This window comes from Globicephala melas, chromosome 2 (genome assembly GCF_963455315.2).
Source record: "Globicephala melas chromosome 2, mGloMel1.2, whole genome shotgun sequence".
Lineage (NCBI taxonomy): Eukaryota > Metazoa > Chordata > Mammalia > Artiodactyla > Delphinidae > Globicephala > Globicephala melas.
Window position 1 is genome coordinate 162,711,457 of NC_083315.2, and position 21,825 is coordinate 162,733,281.

Here is a 21,825-nt window from a genome sequence, read left to right on the forward strand (position 1 = left end):
AAGTCATCTAATAACTTTGACTTGGAAACCTTACTTTAACATGGAAGGTGAGTTTTGAGGATAAGGAAATGGCTAAAAATGTTTGCTGATGTAAAGACTCTTTATAGACCAAAAGACATTATAAAAATCATTTTTCATAGCATGAATGTGAAGTCATTTGCACTTTCATTTCTGTTTTGAAAATAAAATAAGCTGTTATTCATAAGTTGTCATTTTTGAGTGCGTGTTAAGTGCTGGCCACTGTTCCAGGTGCTCTCTGAACCGCTAATTCTCTCAACAACCCTGCGATGTAGGTAACACTTACCTCCCCTACTCATTTTTTCATACAACTGATGTTTCATTTGTTGAGCCTCTGCTACGTACCAGGCACTGTTGTCGGCACAGAGGATGTTAGCAATGAGTAAAACAGAAACCTCTACCTCGTGCAGCTTATATTCTAATGGAACCCAGGGCTTCTGGAACTTAGAAGACTTCCCTGGAGTCCCATGGCAGAATTCATGCCCAGCTCCCAAGGATTCCCACATATTTTCCACTGCACTGTGCTGCCACTTAGTTAAACCACAAAGAAGCCTTGATTACTTTCTTTCAGGACGATTATTACATTTTAATAATATATAATGCAAATGAAATATTTCTTTAAGCCAAAGGCTACATTTCCATAAGAGAAAACTGCATGTTGAAAAGAAATGCTATGATTTAAAAAAGGAAACTTACGTTTTTAATTCATATGCATGTTACCAAAAAACTACCAGAAGTGAATGATCTAGATTTGTTTTGTTTTTTTTTGGTGTGTACACACTAAAAAGCTTTCTCTTTGTAGAAATGTATACATGAATCAAGATACATTCAGATGGATTTGGTTACTGTGTGTGTTTTCCTTGGGGACTGGACTTTAACACAAAGTTTATTGAAAATCAGATATGTTGGGCTTCCCTGGCGGCGCAGTGGTTGAGAGTCCGCCTGCCGATGCAGGGGACACGGGTTCATGCCCCGGTCCGGGAGGATCCCACATGCCGCAGAGTGGCTAAGCCCGTGAGCCATGGCCGCTGAGCCTGCGTGTCCGGAGCCTGTGCTCCGCTATGGGAGAGGCCACAACAGTGAGAGGCCCGCGTACCGCAAAAAAAAAAAAGAAAAGAAAATCAGATATGTCCTTTATAAACTTTTAAAACCAGGTTACCTGCCCAACATTACTGTGTTAGCAACCATTTAAAAGCTCCCAGAGCATGTTATTGTATCTTAAATACAATAGTTTTTACTTGAATTTTCTGTCTAAAATATAATACCCTAATCAAAATATGTCATTGTCTGTGGTACATTACAAATAGTTTTCTTACCGAGCTGGCTGTTTTAGCATGCAGACATCAGTTTATTTTTATGATAACTATCAGTGACAGGAAAAGAAAACACAGGTTTATGAATTCATAACTAGACAACTGTAATAGAGCAGAAATTATTTATTAATTGGTTATTTTACTTTTCTCATGTTTTTTCAAGATTGAGTTGTAATCTAGGTGAAAAAAATTTTAAATCGAAGTAGCACAATCAAGCAATTCACCTTGGGTTTCTACATTGTGCAGATACTATGTCTTTTTTTTTTTTTTTTTTTCTGGTTCTCATTCAGTGGTCTTATTCTGGTCTGGTCTTTCTTACAGATGGGAGATCTACAGAGGAGCTACATTGCTGCTCAAAAGTCTGAAGCAGCATTTCCAGATCACGTGGACACTCAACATTTAATTAAGCAGTTAAAGCAGCATTTTGCTATGCTCTGAGTTTTCCTCAGACTAAAGATATTCTTAGGGAGGAACATTATGCAAGGGAAAAAGTAGTGTGTATATATGTGTAGTACAGACCTGTGCTTGATATTAGTGAAGGTGACATAAGGAAATCTAAACCAGAATGTTTAAAACTTCATAATAATAACTTTATAAGATAATGTTATAAGAGACAGGATTTAAGCATTTGTAAGCAGATTATGAAACCTCCCACATTATATGGTAGATGTTTGTTTATAATGTTTACAAAACATTTCCATGAATTTCCTCAAATTTTTATAAATGCACATTTTTAATGTCCTGGCCATTAGCTATCATGTAGCTTAAGAGGTCTGAAATCTGCCTTTAAAATTGCACTTTTATGACTAAAAGTGTATACACTTATCCTTGGTAGAGACTTTAGAGATTAAAATTTGTACTTAAAGCTATTTTTTATCAAATGCTTTGTGAGACACTCTACTCTTTCTTATATATTATGCTTTAAAATAAATGTGTATAAAACACCATCATTCCGTTATTTTTCAGGAGTTTTTATTTCAGTCATCTCAGTTAAAAAAAGTTTTCCAGAAGTCCAGGAGTCTTAGAAATCAAGTCTTTATTCTAATTTTATTTGAAATGATGTGCGATCAATTTTGCTTTTTCCTGAGAAGCTATTTATGGGCTATCATGTTGTCAATATAAGAATATCAGGATTAGAAATGGAGTCATAGGCCAGAAGTCCCCTGTGGTCAGCCCTGAGAAGGCTAGGCTGGACCCAATACTGTGCGTTGTAAAATCCTAGACAGGCTCTCCTCTCCAGTATTTAGTGGAATTCTCATTGAGGTGTTCATACAACAAAATGCGTTAAAGGGCCAAGGCCACTCACATTCATATTTTGGGCTTTGGGCTCTATCTATGTTACTTTACCTTTTTTTAACTTTATGAAAACTATTTTGCAGGTATTCATTTGTTTCTGTTCAGATTATACAAATAGTACTACTTAGCTGACAGAACACAAAAAATGTGAATTCAAGGAATAGACTGTTTGAGGCTGGAAGTAATTTCAGAGACTATGTAGATGAATCTCTCCATGGGACAGGAGGAGGCCACGCCCAGAGTCACACTGCTGGTTGGTAAGGCTGGAAACAAGACCTGCTCCTGCACTTCAGACTTGAACCTCCCCTGGTTCTCCATGATACGCCAGTGCTTGTTCAGCTTGCGAGAATTTCCTCAAGCACTATCAGATTTCCTAACACTGTATGCAATATTTAGGTTCAAATTTTATATTGTGAATTATTTTCTTAGTTAATTTAAAATAAGAACTAATAACAGTGGCTAGCGTTTACTGAGGATGTTGTATGTACCCAGCACTGTTCTGGAGCACTTGATATGGAGTAATTCATTTAATTCCCATTGCAGTCCTATGAAATGCTCTTACTCCCATTTTACTCATGAAAAAAATGAGGCACAGAGGCACAGTCAAATTACGTGCCCAAATTCTAAAGCTATTAAATGGCAGAGCTGGGATTCAAATGCACATTTAATACAGTGGGTAAGAGCACATACTCGGGAGCCAAATGCACATTATAAAGGAATGGGTATAAGGGTAACAGCAGATTTCTGTGTGGCCCTGGAGTATGTGTTCTTAACTACTATGTCAAATCTCCTCTTAGTGTTTCTCCTGTAAATAAAGCTACTATTGTTTAAAATGAATGTTACATGCATTAGTAAAGTTGAATTATAAGGGACTATTAACACAGCAAAAAAATTAATGAGCCAGCATTCCTAAGGTGATACGGAGAGATTTTTGTCTTGAATTTATGTTAATTCAATGTGAACACCAATGCAAAGAATGAGTCAGGATGGCTAAGGGCAGAATGATGACATAACACTGCATCAGAAGCTACATATATTTTGTAGCAAAATTATTTCTGGACCGTATAACTTCTGGCTTCTGTGCCAACGTTTCTATATCAGGAAGGTTAACAATTGTCTTCTACCATGATTAAAAAAGTGTTCTATCATATATAAATTGTTCAGCTGAAACTAACATTATTGAGCTTCCAGCTGATGAAAACGAGATATGGCAAGAAGGCTGCCTACAATGAATAATTGCCGAGGTTAGACGTTCTTCCTTTTCAAAAGGGTCATATCTGAACCAGTTCCCTATGGTACTACTGTTGTGTTACATTTCTGAATGGTATTTCCCTGCATCAGAGCACCCATCAGGATATAATTTATGGCCTAGAAATAGGAAAATTAATAAAGATAACACGTTACTATAGTTTCCACCACCAACTCTTTATTAATATGAGGGATTTTTAAAAAAATTTTATTTATTTATTTTTGGCTGCATTGGGTCTTCGTTGCTGCGTGCAGACTTTCTCTTGTTGCGGCAAGTGGGGGCTACTCTTTGTTACGGTGCGCAGGCTTCTCATTGTGGTGGCTTCTGTTGTTGTGGAGCACGGGCTCTAGGTGCGCGGGCTTCAGTAGTTGTGGCTCGCGGGCTTAGTTGCTCCACAGCATGTGGGATCTTCCCGGACCGAGGCTCGAACCCGTGTCCCCTGCATTGGCAGGCGGATTCTTAACCACTGCACCACCAGGGAAGACCAATATCAGGGATTTTTATCAAGAGCTTTCAGCTGGAATTGAATTTAAGCATTCAGAAAAATAACAAAGATTTTAGAACTACCACAGGAGGACTCAGTCTTGGAAAATAATGAACCCAGAAATTAAGTTTTGGTAAAAGGCCATTACTGGATAGTTTTAAATTCTAGGGAATAGGTAAATTGGAATGATCCACGGATATGTTCCAGAGTTCTAAAATGGTTATCTAGGCTCAGATATTAGGGGAAAAAGTTTATCTATTGATTTGAAAATAACCACAGTTTTACATCCTTCCATATTAATGGCCTTAGTCCTATTTTTGGCTGACTAAAAATTTAACATTTTTGAGAGATGCTGTCATTTTACGTCCTCAGTATTAAAGTCCAATTCTGGAGATAAAAGAATAAGGATTACATAAAGATTAAATTATAATCCTTGGAGGCTATATTTCTTGCAATGTGATACTTTCCATTACCTGAATCCTGACTAATAAGGAGTAATTGGTAAAATGTAAATGATGGGAACTCTTGGAGAAAGCCACCACATTATCTTAGGGAAGAAAAGGTCATATTTAGACAGATATTAGGAAGAAATATTTTTTCTGTTTTAAATCAGAGAAGATAGATCTTCTTCCAGTGTTTGAAACTGAAGTTTCCATGGGCTCCAACATTTTCTCTCTACTGGATTTTCTCTCTTTTTCCTTTTTAAAACATCACAGTCCCTGTAAACCTTCCCCTTTCTAGAACTCCTTTATCTCCTTTGTCAGAACATCTAGAAAGGGCAGGTGATGTTTGTTGCCTACGTCCTCATCTTCCATTTGTTTCTTGACCCTCTTCAGTCTGGCTTCAACCCCTACCACTACTCAGCTGCTCTCGCTGAGGTCATTAATGACTGTCATTAGCAAATCCAGAGTTGTTATTGTTGTTTTTAACATAACAGTTTTTAAAGATAATATTCATGTACCACACAATTCTTGCTTTTAAAGTGTACCATTTATGGCTTTTAACATATGCACAGTTAGGCAACCATCACTATAATCAATTTAAAAACACTTTTGCTATGCCCAATAGAAACTTCATACCCATTAACAGAATTTGTTCATTATTATTATTTTTTAACATCTTTATTGGAGTATAATTGCTTTACAATGGTGTGTTAGTTTCTGCTTTATAACAAAGTGAATCAGTTATACACATACATATGTCCCCATATGTCCTCCTTCTTGCATCTCCCTCCCTCCAACCCTCCCTATCCCACCCCTCTAGGTGGTCACAAAGAACCGAGCTGATCTCCCTGTGCTGTGCGGCTGCTTCCCACTAGCTATCTATTTTACATTTGGTAGTGTATATATGTCCATGCCACTCTCTCACTACGTCCCAGCTTACCCTTCCCCCTCCCCACGTCCTCAAGTCCGTTCTCTAGTAGGTCTGCGTCTTTATTCTCATCTTGCCCCTAGGTTCTTCATGACCATTTTTTGTTTTTGTTTTTAGATTCCATATATATGTGTTAGCCTGCGGTATTTGTTTTTCTCTTTCTGACTTACTTCACTCTGTATGACAGACTCTAGGTCCATCCACCTCACTACAAATAACTCAATTTCATTTCTTTTTATGGCTGAGTAATATTCCATTGTATATATGTGCCACACCTTCTTTATCCATTCATCTGTTGATGGGCACTTAGGTTGCTTCCATGTCCTGGCTATTGTAAATAGAGCTGCAATGAACATTTTGGTACATGACTCTTTGAATTATGGTTTTCTCAGGGTATATGCCCAGTAGTGGGATTGCTGGGTCGTATGGTAGTTCTATTTTTAGCTTTTTTTTTTTTTTTTTTTTTTTTGCGGTACGCGGGCCTCTCACTGTTGTGGCCTCTCCTGCTGTGGAGCAACAGGCTCCGGATGCGCAGGCTCAGCATCCATGGCTCACGGACCTAGCTGCTCCGTGGCATGTGGGATCTTTTCGGACCAGGGCACGAACCCGTATCCCCTGCATCGGCAGGCAGACTCTCAACCACTGTGCCACCAGGGAAGCCCTATTTTTAGCTTTTTAAGGAACCTCCATACTGTTCTCCACAGTGGCTGTATCAATTTACATTCCCACAAACAGTGAAAGAGGGTTCCGTTTTCCGCACACCCTCTCCAGCAGTTATTGTTTGTACATTTTTTTTTTTTTTTTTTTTTTGCTGTGCGCGGGCCTCTCACTGCTGTGGCCTCCCCCGTTGCGGAGCACAGGCTCTGGATGTGCAGGCCCAGTGGCCATGGCCCACGGGCCCAGCCGCTCCGCGGCACATGGGATCTTCCCGGACCAGGACACGAACCCGTGTCCCCTGCATTGGCAGGTGGACTCCCAACCACTGCGCCACCAGGGAAGCCCTGTACATTTTTTGATGATAGGCATTCTGACTGGTGTGAGATGATATCTCATTGTAGTTTTGATTTGCATTTCTCTAATGATTACCACTGCGCCACCAGGGAAGCCCTGTACATTTTTTGATGATAGGCATTCTGACTGGTGTGAGATGATATCTCATTGTAGTTTTGATTTGCATTTCTCTAATGATTAATGATGTTGAGCATTCTTTCATGTGTTTGTGGGCAATCTGTAAATCTTCTTTGGAGAAATGTCTATTTAGATCTTCTGCCCATTTTTGGATTGGGTTGTTTGTTTTTTTGATATTGAGCTGCATGAGCTGCTTGTAAATTTTGGAGATTAATCCTTTGTCAGTTGCTTCATTTGCAAATATTTTCTCCCGTTCTGAGGGTTGTCTTTTCGTCTTGTTTATGGTTTCCTTTGCTGTGCAAAAGCTTTTAAGTTTCATTAGGTCCCATTTGTTTATTATTGCTTTTATTTCCATTTCTCTAGGAGGTGGGTCAAAAAGGATCATGCTGTGATTTATGTCATAGAGTGTTCTGCCTATGTTTTCCTAAGAGTTTGATAGTGTCTGGCCTTACATTTAGGTCTTTAATCCATTTTGAGTTTATTTTTGTGTATGGTGTTAGGGAGTGTTCTAATTTCATTCTTCTACATGTAGCTGTCCAGTTTTCCCAGCACCACTTATTGAAGAGGCTGTCTTCTCTCCACTGTATATTCTTGCCTCCTTTATCAAAGATAAGGTGACCATATGTGTGTGGGTTTATCTCTGGGCTTTCTATCCTGTTCCATTGATCTATATTTCTGTTTTTGTGCCAGTACCATACTGTCTTGATTACTGTAGCTTTTTAGTATAGTCTGAAGTCAGGGAGCCCGGTTCCTCCAGCTCCGTTTTTCTTTCTCAAGATTGCTTTGGCTGTGCGGAGTCTTTTGTGTTACCATACAAATTGTGAAATTTTTTGTTCTAGTTCTGTGAAAAATGCCAGTGGTAGTTTGATAGGGATTGCATTGAATCTGTAGATTGCTTTGGGTAGTATAGTCATTTTCACAATGTTGATTCTTCTAATCCAAGAACATGGTATATCTTTCCATCTGTTTGTATCATCTTTAATTTCTTTCATCAGTGTCTTATACTTTTCTGCATACAGGTCTTTTGTCTCCTTAGGTAAGTTTATTCCTAGATATTTTATTCTCTTTGTTGCAGTGGTAAATGGAAGTGTTTTCTTAATTTCACTTTCAGATTTTTCATCATTAGTGTACAGGAATGCAAGAGATTTCTGTGCATAGTTTTGTATCCTGCTACTTTACCAAATTCATCGATTAACTCTAGTAGTTTTCTGGTAGCATATTTAGGATTCTCTATGCATAGTATCATGTCATCTGCTAATGGGTGGGGCTGTGTTCCTGTCTTGCTAGTTGTTTGGCATAGGGAGTCCAGCACTGTAGCTTGCTGGTCGTCTAGTGGAGCTGGGTCTTGGCGTTGAGATGGAGATCTCTGGGAGATTTTTGCAGTTTGATATTACATGGAGTTGGGAGGTCTCTTGTGGACCAGTGTCCTGAACTTGACTCTCACACCTCAGTGGCACACCCCTGACACCTGGCTGGAGCACCATGAGCCTGTCATCCACACGGCCAGGTACGTGGGGAGTTTCTTGCCTTTTGGGAGGTCTGAGGTCTTCTGCCAGTGTTCAGTAGGTGTTCTTTAGGAGTTGTTCCACATGTAGATGTATTTCTGATGTATTTGTGGAGAGGAGGGTGATCTCCATGTCTTACTCTTCCACTATGTTGAAGCTCCTCCCTCAGCAGAATTTGTTGAGCTTGTAGATTCATTTGGGGACTATTGCCATCTTAACAATATTAAGCCATCATCACTCTGATGCAAAAATCTTCAACAAAATATTAGCAAACCAAAGTCAACAGTATGTTAAAAGGATAATGCACCATGATCAAGTGGACTTATTCCAGGGAGGCAAGAATGGTTTCACATTGGCAAGTGAATCAACGTGATACACCACATTAACAAAATGAAGAATAAAAATCATATTATCATCTCAATAGATGCAGAAAAAGCATTTGGCAAAATTCAACATCCGTTTGTGATAAAAAAAAAACCTCTCAACAAACTAAGTATAGAGGGAGTGTACTGCAAAATAATGAAGAGCATATATGACAAGCTCACAGTTCACATCATACTCAACGGTGAAAAGGTGAAAAATTATACTCTAAGATGATGAACAAGACAAAGATGCCCACTCTTGCCACTTTTATTCAATATAGTATTGGAAGTCCTAGCCAGAGCAGTTAGGTATGAAAAAGTAATAAAAGGCATCCAAATCGGAAAGGAACAAATAACATTGTTTCTATTTGCAGATAACATAATATTATATAAAGAAAACCCTAAAGACTCCACCAAAAAAAACTGTTTGAACTAAAAAGTGAATTCAGTAAAGTTACAAGATACGAAGTCAATATACAAAAACCGGTTGTGTTTCTACACACTAACAACAAGCTGTCAGAGAGATTAAGAAAACAATCCCATTGACAATTTCATAAAAAGAATAAAATACCTAAGAATAAATTTAACCAAGGAGGTGGAAGACCTGTGTGCTGAAAACTATAAGACATTGGTATAAGAAACTGAAGACACAAATAAATGGAAAGATATTCCACACTTATGGATTGGAAGAATTAATATTGTTAAAATGTCCATACTATCTAAAGCAGTCTACAGAGTCAATGCAATTCCTATCAAAATTCCAATGAAATTTTTCACAGAAATAGGACAATCCTAAAATTTGTGTGGAACTGCAAAAGACCCTGAAAAGCCAAAGCAATCTTGAGGAAGAAGAACAAAGCTGCAGGCATCACACATCCTGATTTCAAACTATATTACAAAGTTATAGTGGTCAAAATTGTATTGGCATAAAAACAGACACATAGATCAATGAAGCAGAATAGAGAGCACAGAAATAAGCCCACATAAAGATGGTCAATTAATTTATGACAAAGGAGGCAAGTATATACAGTGGGAATGGACAGTTTCTTCAATAAATAGTGCTGGGAAAACTGAACAGCCACATGCAAAAGAATGAACCTGGACGACTATCTTAAACCATACACAAAAATTAACTCAAAACAGGTTAAAGATTTGAATATAAGACCTGAAAACCATAAAACACCTGGAAGAAAACAGGCGGCAAGCTCCTTCACATAGGTCTTGGCAATGATTTTTTGAATCTGACAACAAAAGCAAAAGCAATAAAAGTAAAAATAAACAAGTGGGACTACATCAAACTAAAACACTTCTGCTCAGCAAAGGAAACCATTGATAAAATGAAAAGACAACTGACTGAATGAGAAAAAGTAATTGCAAACCGTATATCCAAAATATATAAATAATTCACATAAAAAACCCCAACCAAACAATAACAATCTGATTTAAAAATGAGCAGAGGATCTGAACAGACATTTTTCTTAAAAAGACATACAGATAGCCAATGGTACATGAAAAGGTGCTCAACATCACTAGTCATCAGGGAAATGCAAACCAAAAGCCACAATGATATATCATCTAACACCTGTTATAATGGCTATTATCAAAAAGACAGGAAATAACAAGTGTCGGTGAGGTTATGGAGAAAAGCAAACCCTTGTGCACTATTGGTGGGAATGCAAACTGAGGCATCCCCTATGGAAAATAGTATGGAGGTTCCTCAAAACTTAAATATAGAACTATTATACGTCCAGTAATTCCACCTCTGAATGTTTATCCAAAGGGAATGAAAACATCAACTCAAAAATATACCTGCACCACCATGTTCACCAAAGCATTATGCACAATATCCAAGATTTGGAAACATTGTCCATCAATGAACAACTGGATAAAGAAAATGTGATATATACAGATATAGATATTAGTCAGCCATAAAGAAGGAAATCCCACCATTTGCAACAACATGGATGGACCTTGAGGGCATTATGCTAAGTGAAGTAAATAGACAGGGAAAGACAAATACCATATTATTCCATTTATGTGTAGAATCTTAAAAACAAACAAACAACAATAGATACAGAGATATAGAGAACAGATTGATGGTTACCAAAGGAAGGTGAGGGGTGGGGTGAAATAAGTGGAGGGTGTCAAAACGCACAAACTTCCAGTTATAAAATAAATAAATCATCAGAATATAATGTACGGCATGGTGATTATCGTTAATAATACTATATTGTATATTTGAAAGTTGCTAAGAGAATAGATCTTAAAAGTTCTCAACACAAGAAAAAATATAACTATGTGTGATGATGGATGTTAACTAGCTTTATTATGTTGCTTATTTTGAAATATATACATATATTGAATTGTTACATTGTACACCTAAAACTAACATAATGTTATATGTCAGTTATATGTCAATTTAAAAAATTTTTTAAATTTAACAGATGTTTTAGTGTTTCATATTATATAATGAAGACTTTTTGCTTTTTTTTTAAAAAACTTTTCTTTTTTTTATTTTATTATTTTATTTTATTTTATTTTATTTTTATTTTTGCGGTACACAGGCCTCTCACTGTTGTGGCCTCTCCCGTTGCAGAGCACAGGCTCCGGACGCGCAGGCTCAGCGGCCATGGCTCACGGGCCCAGCTGCTCTGCTGCATGTGGGATCTTCCCGGACCGGGGCACAAACCCGTGTCCCCTGCATCGGCAGGCGGACTCTCAACCACTGCGCCACCAGGGAAGCCCAACTTTTTGCTTTTTAAAAGGCTATCCTACCAGATCAGAGACTTGCAGACTCCTACTTTTCTTGTAGGAATTGCTTGGTCATTCTCACTAATTTTATATTTCAGAGCTACCTACTATATTATATTTTGACTGACATTATTTTTTTTTTCTTATCTAGGGGAAAACATATATAGGTAAAACTCAGGTGCAAGTAATAATTTAGGGTGCTAGTGGCAGAGTAAACAAAGGAAAAGTTAGAGAAGTGCATTTTCTTCCCATGAAAAGACTTTCAAAATTATGTGTTGGCTGAGGAGACTCTAGGCAAGTTATTAATTTTGCAAAATTTCAAAAAACATATATAGTACTTAAATCAAATGGAGTTTGTTATAAATTGAACTGATGTCTCAGGTATTTTCATTCTGCCAGCATTTGGTTCAAACGTACTTTCAGTTCCACCCTTTACGTTATTTCTTTTATGTCACCTTTGTGCCAGTCAAACATAAGTGTTAGTTCTCAGAATATTCAGTGCACCTTTGAGGTTTGGGGTGTGATTTTCTGTCAGCCTTGGATGCTCCTAACCTCAACCTCTGTATGTCCAAATCTTAGGACCCCTTCGGATCCAGCTCCCTCATGAAGTGCTTCCTAATTAGGTGTCACCTATCTCTGAAGTCCCACAACAATGTATCTGCACCTCCCTGTATCTTCAAAATGAAAACCAACGACAAACAAAAAATCAAAATAAGAAAAGGAAGGCAGAAAAGAGGGAAAAGTAGACAAAGAAGAGATGGCACAAGTTGAAAACAAGTAGTACAGTACATTTAAACCTAGCCACATCAATAATTGTATTATATGGACTTAAACAACAGAATTTTATTTTCTCACAGTTCTGGAGTCTGGAAAGACCAAGATCAAGGTTCCTAATGAGATCTCTCTTCCTGGCTTGTAGGTGGCTGCCTTCTTGCCATGTCCTCACATGGCTGAAATTTCTGGCCTCTCTTCCTCATCTAAGGACACCAGCTGTATTGAATTAAGGCCCCACTCTTATGACCTCATTTAACCTTAATCACTTCCTTATAGGTCTGTCTCCAAAGATAGCCACATTGGGAGTTAGGGTTTCACATATGAATCTGGCAGGGGTTGGGGGTTGGGGGCACACAATTCAGTCCATAACGTGGTCTAAATTAAATGTAACTATCCCCAGTACAAGGCAGAGATTTTAAGACTGGATAAAAAAGACCCAGATACATACTACCTACAAAACACACACATTAAATATAAAAACATGAATAGGTTAAAAGTAAAAGTACACGAAAAGATATACCATGCTAATGCAAATGAAAGGAAAGCTGAAATTCTGCATTAATATCAGATAAAGTAGATTTTAGAGCCAAGAATATTACCACGGATAGGGAAAGCTGTTTGATAGTGATAAGGGGGTCAGTTCATCAAAAGGACATAAGCAAAAACAAATGCAAGGAGAAATAGACAAGTCCACAAATATAATTGGAAATTTGAATAGACCTCTCTCAGTAATTGGTATATCAAGAAGATAGAATATCAGTAAGAGTATAGCAAGCTTGAACAACCAGTATCAACCTGACATTTATAGAACACTCCACCCAACAACAAGTTTCAAATGCACATTAAACATATTTCTATTGAAATTATAAATCAATACCAGTATAACAGCATCAAGAATTTGAAAGGCCAAGTAGACCGTATTCTGGGTCATCAAGTCAATCTCAACAAACTTAGAAAGATTTAAGTCACACAAAGTGTGCTCTATGACTATAATAGAATTAAATTAGAAATCAATAACAGGAAGGTATCTCAACACCCCTCCCCTTAAATATTTGGAAACTAAATAACACACTTTTAAACAATATAGTGTCAAAGAAGAAATTGAAATGGAAATTAGAAATTATTTTGCACTGCATGAAAATGAAAACAAAGCATAAAAATAATTGTGGTAATCTGTTAAAGTAGTACTTGGAAGAAAATTTATGGCATTAAGCTCCTGTATCAGGAATGCAAGGTTGTTAAAATATTCAAAAGTCAATCAATATGTCACCATATTAACAAACAAACAAAAAATCATCTTAATAAACTGAGAAAAAGCATTTGACATCCATTTTTTATTTAAAAAACCACTCATCAAACTACAAATAGAAAGGAACTTCCTCAATTTGATAAAAGCACCTACAAAAAGCCTGTAGCTAATATAGTCAATGGTGAGAAACTGATACAGTTGTGCCTTCCCCTATGATCATGAATAAGGCAAGGTTGCTGGCTCTCACTACCTCTAGTCACATTGTATTAGATGTTCTAACTAGTGCAATAAGGCAAGAAAAAGAAATAAAACAATGTTTAGTTACAGATGACATAATTGTCTATATTGAAAACTCTATGGAATCTACAAAAAGCTACCAGGACTAAAAAGTGAATTTAGCAAGGTTGCAGGGCAGAATCTCAATATACAGAAATCATTTGTATTTCCATATCTTTGCAATTAACAGTTGGAAATTGAAATTACAAGTCAATACCATTTATAACAGCATCAAAAATATATGTTTAGGGATAAATTTAACAAAATATATACAAGACTTCTAAAAATATTGCCAAGAGAAATTAAAGAAGACCTAAATAAATGGAGAGATATATACTATGTTCATTAGTTGGAAGACTCAATATTCTTAATATGTTATTTCCTTCCCAATTCATCTATAGATTCAATACAATCCCATGCCAAATCCCAGCTTTTTTGGGTGGGAATTGACAGGCTGGTTCTAATATTAATATAGAAATGCAAAGAACTAAGAATAGTCAAAACATGTTGACAAAGACTAACATACCTGATTTCAAGGCTTACTTTAAAGGTACCATAATTGGTATAAGGTGATATTAGTATCATTACAGACAAATAGATCAATGGAACAGAAAAGCAAGTTAGAAATAGAACCACAGGTATATGGAAAATGATTTTCAACAAAGGTGCAAAGGCAATTCCATGAAGAAAGGATAATCTTTTCAGCATGCTGAAACACTTAAATATCAAATGCAACAAAATAAAACAACAGAAAAAACCCAATTTTGATTCATACCTCTCACTGTATACAAAATTTAACTTAAAATGGATGATAGACCTAAATGCATAGCCTATAAGTATAAAACTTTTAGAAGAAAACACAAGAGAAAATTTTTGTGAGTATGGGTTACACAAAGGTTTCTTAGCTATAGCACCAAAAGCACACTCCAAAAAAGGAAAAATTGAGAAATTAGACATAATGAAAATTATAAACTTTCGCGTTTTGAAAGACATTGTTAAGAGAATGGAAAGACAAACCACAGGCTAGAAGAAAATATTGGCAAACCTTATATCTGATAAAGAATTTGCACCCAGAAAAAGAGCTCTCAAAACTCAACAATAAGAAAACAACACAATTTAAAAATGGGCAAATAATTTGAATGGACACTTCACCAAAGAAGCTATATGGATGGCAAATAAGCACATGAAAAGATGTTCAGTATGTTTATTCATTAAAGAAATGCAAATTAAAATTAAATTAGAATGGCTAAAATTAAAAAGAGAGACCATACCAAGTGTTGGTTAGCATGTAGAGCAACTGGAACTATCATATTCTGGCAGTGGGAGTGTAAATTGGTACAGCCACATTGGAAGACAGTTTTGCAGTTTCTTACAAAGTTAAACTTACACCTCCCATATGATCTAGGCATCCCTATTCCTTGGTATTTACCAAAGAGAAATGAAAGCATACCTTCAAAAAAAGAGTTGGACATGACTGTTTATAACAACTTTATTTGTAATAGTCCCAAACTGGAAATAATCCAAATGTCCATCAACAGCTGAATGGATAAACTGTGGCATATTCCACACATGGAATACTATACAGCAGTGAAAAGGAATGAACTATTTATATATGTGCAACATGGATGAATATCAAAATAACTGCTGAGTAAAAGAGCCAAACAAAAAGAAGCACATGCTATATCATTCCATTTATATAAAATTGTAGAAAATGCAAACTAATCTATATTGACAGAAAGCAGATGAGTGGTTGCCTGGGGAGGGGAGTGGGGTGATACAGGGAGGAGTAGGAGGGATTATGAGGATTATGAAGGAGCATGAGGAAACTTGGGGGGTGATAGATATGTTCATTATCTTTTTTTTTAAATGATGTGTTTTAAAATATATATATTTATTTATTCGGTTGCACCAGCTCTTAGTTACGGCTCATGGACGCCTTAGTTGCGGCACATGTGCTCCTTAGTTGTGGCTTACCGGCTCCTTAGTTGTGGCATGCGGACTCTTAGTTGTGGCATGCGTGTGGGATCTAGTTCCCTGACCGGGGATCAAACCCAGGCCCCTGCATTGGGAGTGCAGAGTCTTAACTCTTCTCTGCTCCATCAGGGAAGTCCCTCATTATCTTAATTGTAGTAAGAGTTTCATCAATGTATGTGTATGTCAGCCTTATCACATTTTACACTTTCAATATTTACAGTTTGTTGTATGTCAGTTATACCTCAATAAAAAGTTTTTTTAAAAAAACAACAAAAAACCTCATAGAATTCTACACCATTACAAAAAAATCAATTTTACCATATGTAGATTATACTTTAATAGACCTGATTTAAAAAATAAATATATCACAGTTAACTGAAGCGCCATGCTTTTTTTTTTCCCCAAATGCTTTAAGGCTGTAAAAGTTTAGGAGCTCTATAAATGTTTTTTAAATAACAAGGGTTGAGAGCATATGGGAGAAATCACTGGATGAAGGATCAGTAGGATTTTGACAACCAGAGAGCAGAGATAGACTATGGAGGGGCATTCCAGGCAGGGCTTTGGGGGCCATTAGAACATGAATTTGGCTGGATGGGAGCTGGGCAGTAGCAGCAGGAGTAGGCTGCTCATGAGAGCTAGATTTGGAGGCTCAGGAAGGACTGGCACAGAGGAGGTTTTGAATGCCAAGTTAAGGAGTTTTTACCTGAGGGTTGAAAAGGAAGCAGGTATTCTGTAAGAATTGACCTGGGGACAATGTTTAGGATTAGTTGGAGAATATAGAGTTGCATATAGATTTTAAATCAAGTTTTCTCGGAAGAGTGTGAAAATGAATATATTTACACTAGATAATAGACAAAAATCTCTCAACTGCATTGCATATGCAGCCAATCAGATAGTTCATGCCACACTTCTGCTTGGTTACACACTTTTCTCTTTCCCATGAGTGCTAAAAAGCATAAAAAATAGCCTAGTCACAGCTTATGCAAAGAACACTGAGTATCACAGATGGTGCTTCATTAATTACGGTTTGCAACAAATAGTTTTCTTAAGATTTCTGTCTTTTCACAAAAGTGAGTCTATGAGTTATGTGATATTTTAACATTTCATGAAACAGGAATTTGGGGGAAAGAAAAACATTAATACTTACTACAGTTTCCTCCATTATAATATTTGTTACAACTAGTGTCTGGGGGTAGGCTATGGGGATTCTGATGTGCCCTAAATTTTGAGAACCACTTTGCTACATGGTTTCTAAGAGCACTTTCACCTCTAAATTCCTCAGAAGACACAAACTACAGAAGATCCCTCAAGATGAAATAGATAACCTAAATAGCCCTATATCTATTAAAGAGTCTACCTATTAATACAATTCAAATGGGAGATATCCAGTACAGCGTCAATGAGAGGTGTCCCAGACTCCTTGAGAGAGGGTTTTAAACTGAAGGATCTAGGCCATCTTTTGAGACCCTCATGAAGTACTTGTGAACAGAGGTGCAGAGAAAGGACAACAAAATAATAAGTAATTATTATGTATCAAGGGCCTGCTGCTTGTAATCTTTACAGTTCTACACATTAACTATTATGACTCCCATTTTCCTGGTGAAAACCTCAGAGAAGTTACATAACTTGCCCAAGGATACCTAGATAGTAAAAGGCAGAGCTGGAAATCTCAGCATCCTGGCATGCTATCTTCTTTCAACCAGTTAAGAACAGATAAACTAGCAAAAGTAGAAGACGAATTGGTAGCTCCTCACAAATTTGAGAAATGAGGTGTGACAGGGAACAGATGGTCCACAAACAATGAGATGTCTCCCATCAGAATGGGCTCCACAAATTCTACGGGTCACACAGTGCTTTCAGGATCTTCTCTGATCCTCTCAGCAACCCTGCGGGGCTAGCAACACAGCGGTTCATATCCCCATCCTCCAGATGAGAAAACAAAATTCAGAGAGATACAATGATCCACCTAAAGTCACATAGCTGGTAAGAGACAGATTAGGGACTTAACAACAGGTCTTCTAGTCCCTTCTACACCATTCATTTCCACTTTCCCAACCACGCAGACTGTTAATAACACAGAGATGAACTGAAAGGCAAAGCTGCATGCATTAAACTTTCCAGGCAAAGGAGACCTGTGTTTAGAAACACGGTTACCTCAAATGGGTCTGAGTACATCTTTAGGTACATCACACTGAGTAAGCATGGAGGATGTTCATTGATTCCAAAGGAAGAAACAGAAGACCCCAAATGGCTCTGACAGAAACGGGCTGTGTTTCAAACCCTGCATTCTGACCTGTGCAAGCTTACGGCGGGCTTACTTTGGTTTTATAGTCCCTGATAGGATTTCAGTTAGAAAAAAATGTCTCAAGAACTTTGATTGAAAAGAACCTGTGTTCTTAGTACTGAGCTATGCTCTGATATGGCTTTCCAGCACAAGGCTTCTTAGTTTCACATTCATGAAGCTCATCAGCAAGTAGCTTTTCCAGGTGTTACAGTGACACTCAGTAGCAAGAGGAGGGGAGGTGACTGAGCTGAGAAAATCTGAGTCCAGGTCACCACCCAAGAGGTCCACCGTAAGCAGGACATTTGAAGTTGGAGCCTCCTGGGTTTTTCTCTTTAAAATAGTGGACATAGAGATTATCATACTAAGTGGAGTAAATCAGACAGAGAAAGAGAAATATCATATGATGTTACGTACATGTGGAATCTAAAAAAGATGCAAATGAACTTATTTACAGAAATAGACTCACAGACATAGAAAACAAACTCAGGGTTACCAAAAGGGAAAGCGGAAGGGAAGGGATAAATTAGGAGTTTGGGATTAACAAATACACACTACCACATACAAAACATATAAACGGGCTGAGTGGCCAGCAGCAAGGTTGTCTGTGGAATTCAGAAGGGGATTCCAAGGAACGTGGCTCGGCATGTATTACATAGTGCAAATTATCAAGTCTGTGCAATAGAAACCAGTTTTCAAGTGTGGGGACTGGAGTTTGAATGATGTGCGTTGAAAGACGTTCCTCAGCCTACCATCAAAGAGCGTCACATCCTCAACTCTTTCCACCTTTGGGTAATAGTTTGGATTGTTGTGCTATATATAAAAGGAAAGGGATGCTGAAAATGAGAGAGGCTGTGTACATCTGGGGACAGGAGGGATATGCGAAATCTCTGTACTACCTTTCTCTCAATTTTGCTGTAAGAGAAATAAACAACAGGGACCTCCTGTATAGCACAGGGAAAAATATTCAATATCTTGTCATAACCTATAATGGAAAAGAACCTGAAAAAAAACATATACACACACACACACACACACACTTGTGTATATAGATAGAGAACTGAATCACTTTGCTGTATACCTGAAACATTGTAAATCAACTATACTTCAATTAAAAAATAGTCACCTGGATTTTGCAATTATCCCCAAAGCAAATCTATATTTGTTTTAATATAAAAATAATATATTTCTCACATCTTCACATAAAGCAGCTGTTCCAGGGCAAAGGTCTATAATTTGACCTGTGGTTTCCCCAGCAGTACCCACGCTCTATCCTTCTTATTTCTAGTTCTATGTAGAAGAATTAAGTGGGTGAGGTTTGCCTTTTTTAGCACCTTCCTGTCCCCACCTCCCCCTCTGGCTCACACAGCCTCCTTTCCCCCATGCTCAGGGCTCAGGATTCTATCCTGTCCTGTTCGGCAGCGTCTCCTGTTCGGGACCTTTATGTCCTTTTACCCAAATCTGCCAGTTCTGCATCTTCTTCCAAGATTATGCCATATTCTGTCTAATGTGTACAACTTCGTGTGTTTCTCCCTCCTAAGTAAAATACCTGTAGTTTCACGTGGGATTTCAGACATCATGGCAGACTTACATGAGACTTACTTGGGGCCCAGGAGAGCTCCACGGCAGCGGTCCCCAACCCTTTTGGCATCAGGGACCAGTTTCATGGAAGACAATTTTTCTACGGACGGGGGCGGCGGGGCGGGATGGTTCAGGTGATGCAAGCGATGGGGAGTGGTAGATGAAGCTTTGCTTGCTGTGCAAAGCAAAGTTGGGGGTTTGGGGACCCCTGCTCCACGGCATCCCTGAGCTCACACCCTGAAAGCTGCTGTAACAGTTGAAGAACAAACCTGACTCCATAATGGATCTGTTTCTTTTACTTTTACCTTTGTATTCTGTTGCTTTTGTTACACTAAAGGAACGTTGCCTATAGCTTAAAGTACACAAAATGGCCCAACTCTGGGAACTCTGCCTCCCATGCTTGAGCCTTAAGCTAAAATACCTTTGTTTAGCTCACAGAAAACCTCCCGACTAGGGTGTTTAAATGGCTGTGAATGGCTGTAGGAAAGAAGAAATGAACACATCCCCTCTGGACTCTGGCCGGAACGAGGAAATATTTGCACAGCTTATTGCCTTTTCACTTTACAGCCTTACTTCCCCCTCTTTGCCCTAAAAAGAAACTAGTGTCCAAATCTGGGCAAGACGGTTCTTTGGGACAGTCGTCTACCATCTTCTGTGTCTGCTCGCTATTCCCTGTCCCAGCAACTTGTCTACTTATTGGCCTGTCATGCGGTGAGCAGCACGAACCTGGACAACCAAGCACAACCATCCCGGGAGGGACACCGCTCTTGCAAATCCCAAAGCCATGAGAGTGGCTGGCGAAGTTAGAGCAGAAAGCCAGAAGGTTTTAGGTCCTGGTCATTTAAATAGACTTTTGGGGTTTTCACCATGGTATTGCTCAGAGCTGTACTCGGCGGGGTTTAATTTTCCAATCTGATGGAGGGATATGACAACAATGACAGCGGGATTTAAAGAAAGGTTGGCCCACGCCCATGCTGGTCTCCAGATTCCCAGGAGACCAGGAAATGGTGGCTGCACTTGGTTTATCCTTCTGGTAAACCTTTGCTCATTGAGATTTGAATCGGTTTCTAGTATGTCCTGTTAAAATTCTCAGGACCTACTCTCCCATGAGTAAAAGTGTTAATTACAGTTTCAAAGCTGTAAATGCAACACAATGTTTTTGGAAGGCAGTGGGAGGATGAATAAGTGTTTGGAGACACTTTCTGTGCTGGCTCCGCTCACACATCCATTTCTGCCCACATGGTGCCACACAGATTACACCTTCGGGGTTCTGTGGGGTGGTTTCTTTGTGCATTCGTGTGTGTGTGTGTATGTGTGTGTGTGTGGGTGTATGTATAGTGGAGGACATCATATTCTTTTTTTTTTTTTTTGCAAGTTAATCTCATCCTGAGAGTTGTGGTGTAGGTGCCTCTTGGGAAATCAAAATCTTCTATTTGCTTTTAATACAGAGACAATCTTTATAGTCATGGGGGCTCACATTAGCAGCATCACTCAACCATATGCAATAGGCATATTGTTAAGGTCCATGATCTCTCTGGGAAGAATCTGCTCCGTAACCACAGACACTGTTTAAAGGGCATGACACTACCCCCACCCCTCCTGCCTCAGCTGCAGGGATGGGGAGTAGCAAATCCATTGGCTGGCTTGCTCTCACTGTGGTGTGAACTGAAAGGCAGAGATGAGTTAAAGTTGCCCTTGAGGAGAGTCAGAGAATATTCCGCTTAGCTTCTCTCTACTGATCTGGAAGTTTCAGAATCACTTTCTGTGTCTTTAGCAGTTATTCTTAATATTAAGAGACATACTCAATTTAAGCCTATTTTAAATTTAATATTTCCACCCCTTCCCTGCATACTTCAAAATCCTCCAGTTTTACGTGGTAACATGTTACAAGTACTTTAATCTCACCTTGTATCTCTATCTCTCAAAAAAGTCATTTGTTACTACTGTTGCTAATGCTTGCTTAGATATACCTATGTGATGACCAGTTTCTTTGTTCACAGTTCTTCTTATGACTTGTGGCATCTGGTTATAAATTCTCAGGGAGACTTACCTTACATCTGATATGTGTTCATGGACATAAAAATGTCTATTCTCTACATAAGAGATATCAGATTTTTTTCTCTTTCTCTAATGTACAAATATTTTTTTCTATTTAATTTATTTTATTATTCAGTATACATATGTCCTTACTGCCTTTTTTATCTATTAAATTT

At 38.1% G+C, this 21,825-nt stretch overlaps 1 protein-coding gene across 3 annotated transcripts in view; it reads left to right on the top strand.

The window, feature by feature from the left end:
- The window catches only part of TTC8 (tetratricopeptide repeat domain 8), a 50,735-nt gene extending 48,454 nt beyond the window's left edge, over positions 1 to 2,281 (top strand). For all 3 annotated transcript variants that reach the window (XM_060295167.1, XM_030883624.3, XM_060295168.1), the window contains one exon: positions 1,653 to 2,281. In XM_060295167.1, the coding sequence (XP_060151150.1) occupies positions 1,653 to 1,769 (117 nt within the window). In that variant the 3' untranslated portion in view covers positions 1,770 to 2,281. The remainder of the gene's footprint in view (positions 1 to 1,652) is intronic.
- Positions 2,282 to 21,825: the final 19,544 nt, after the last annotated feature.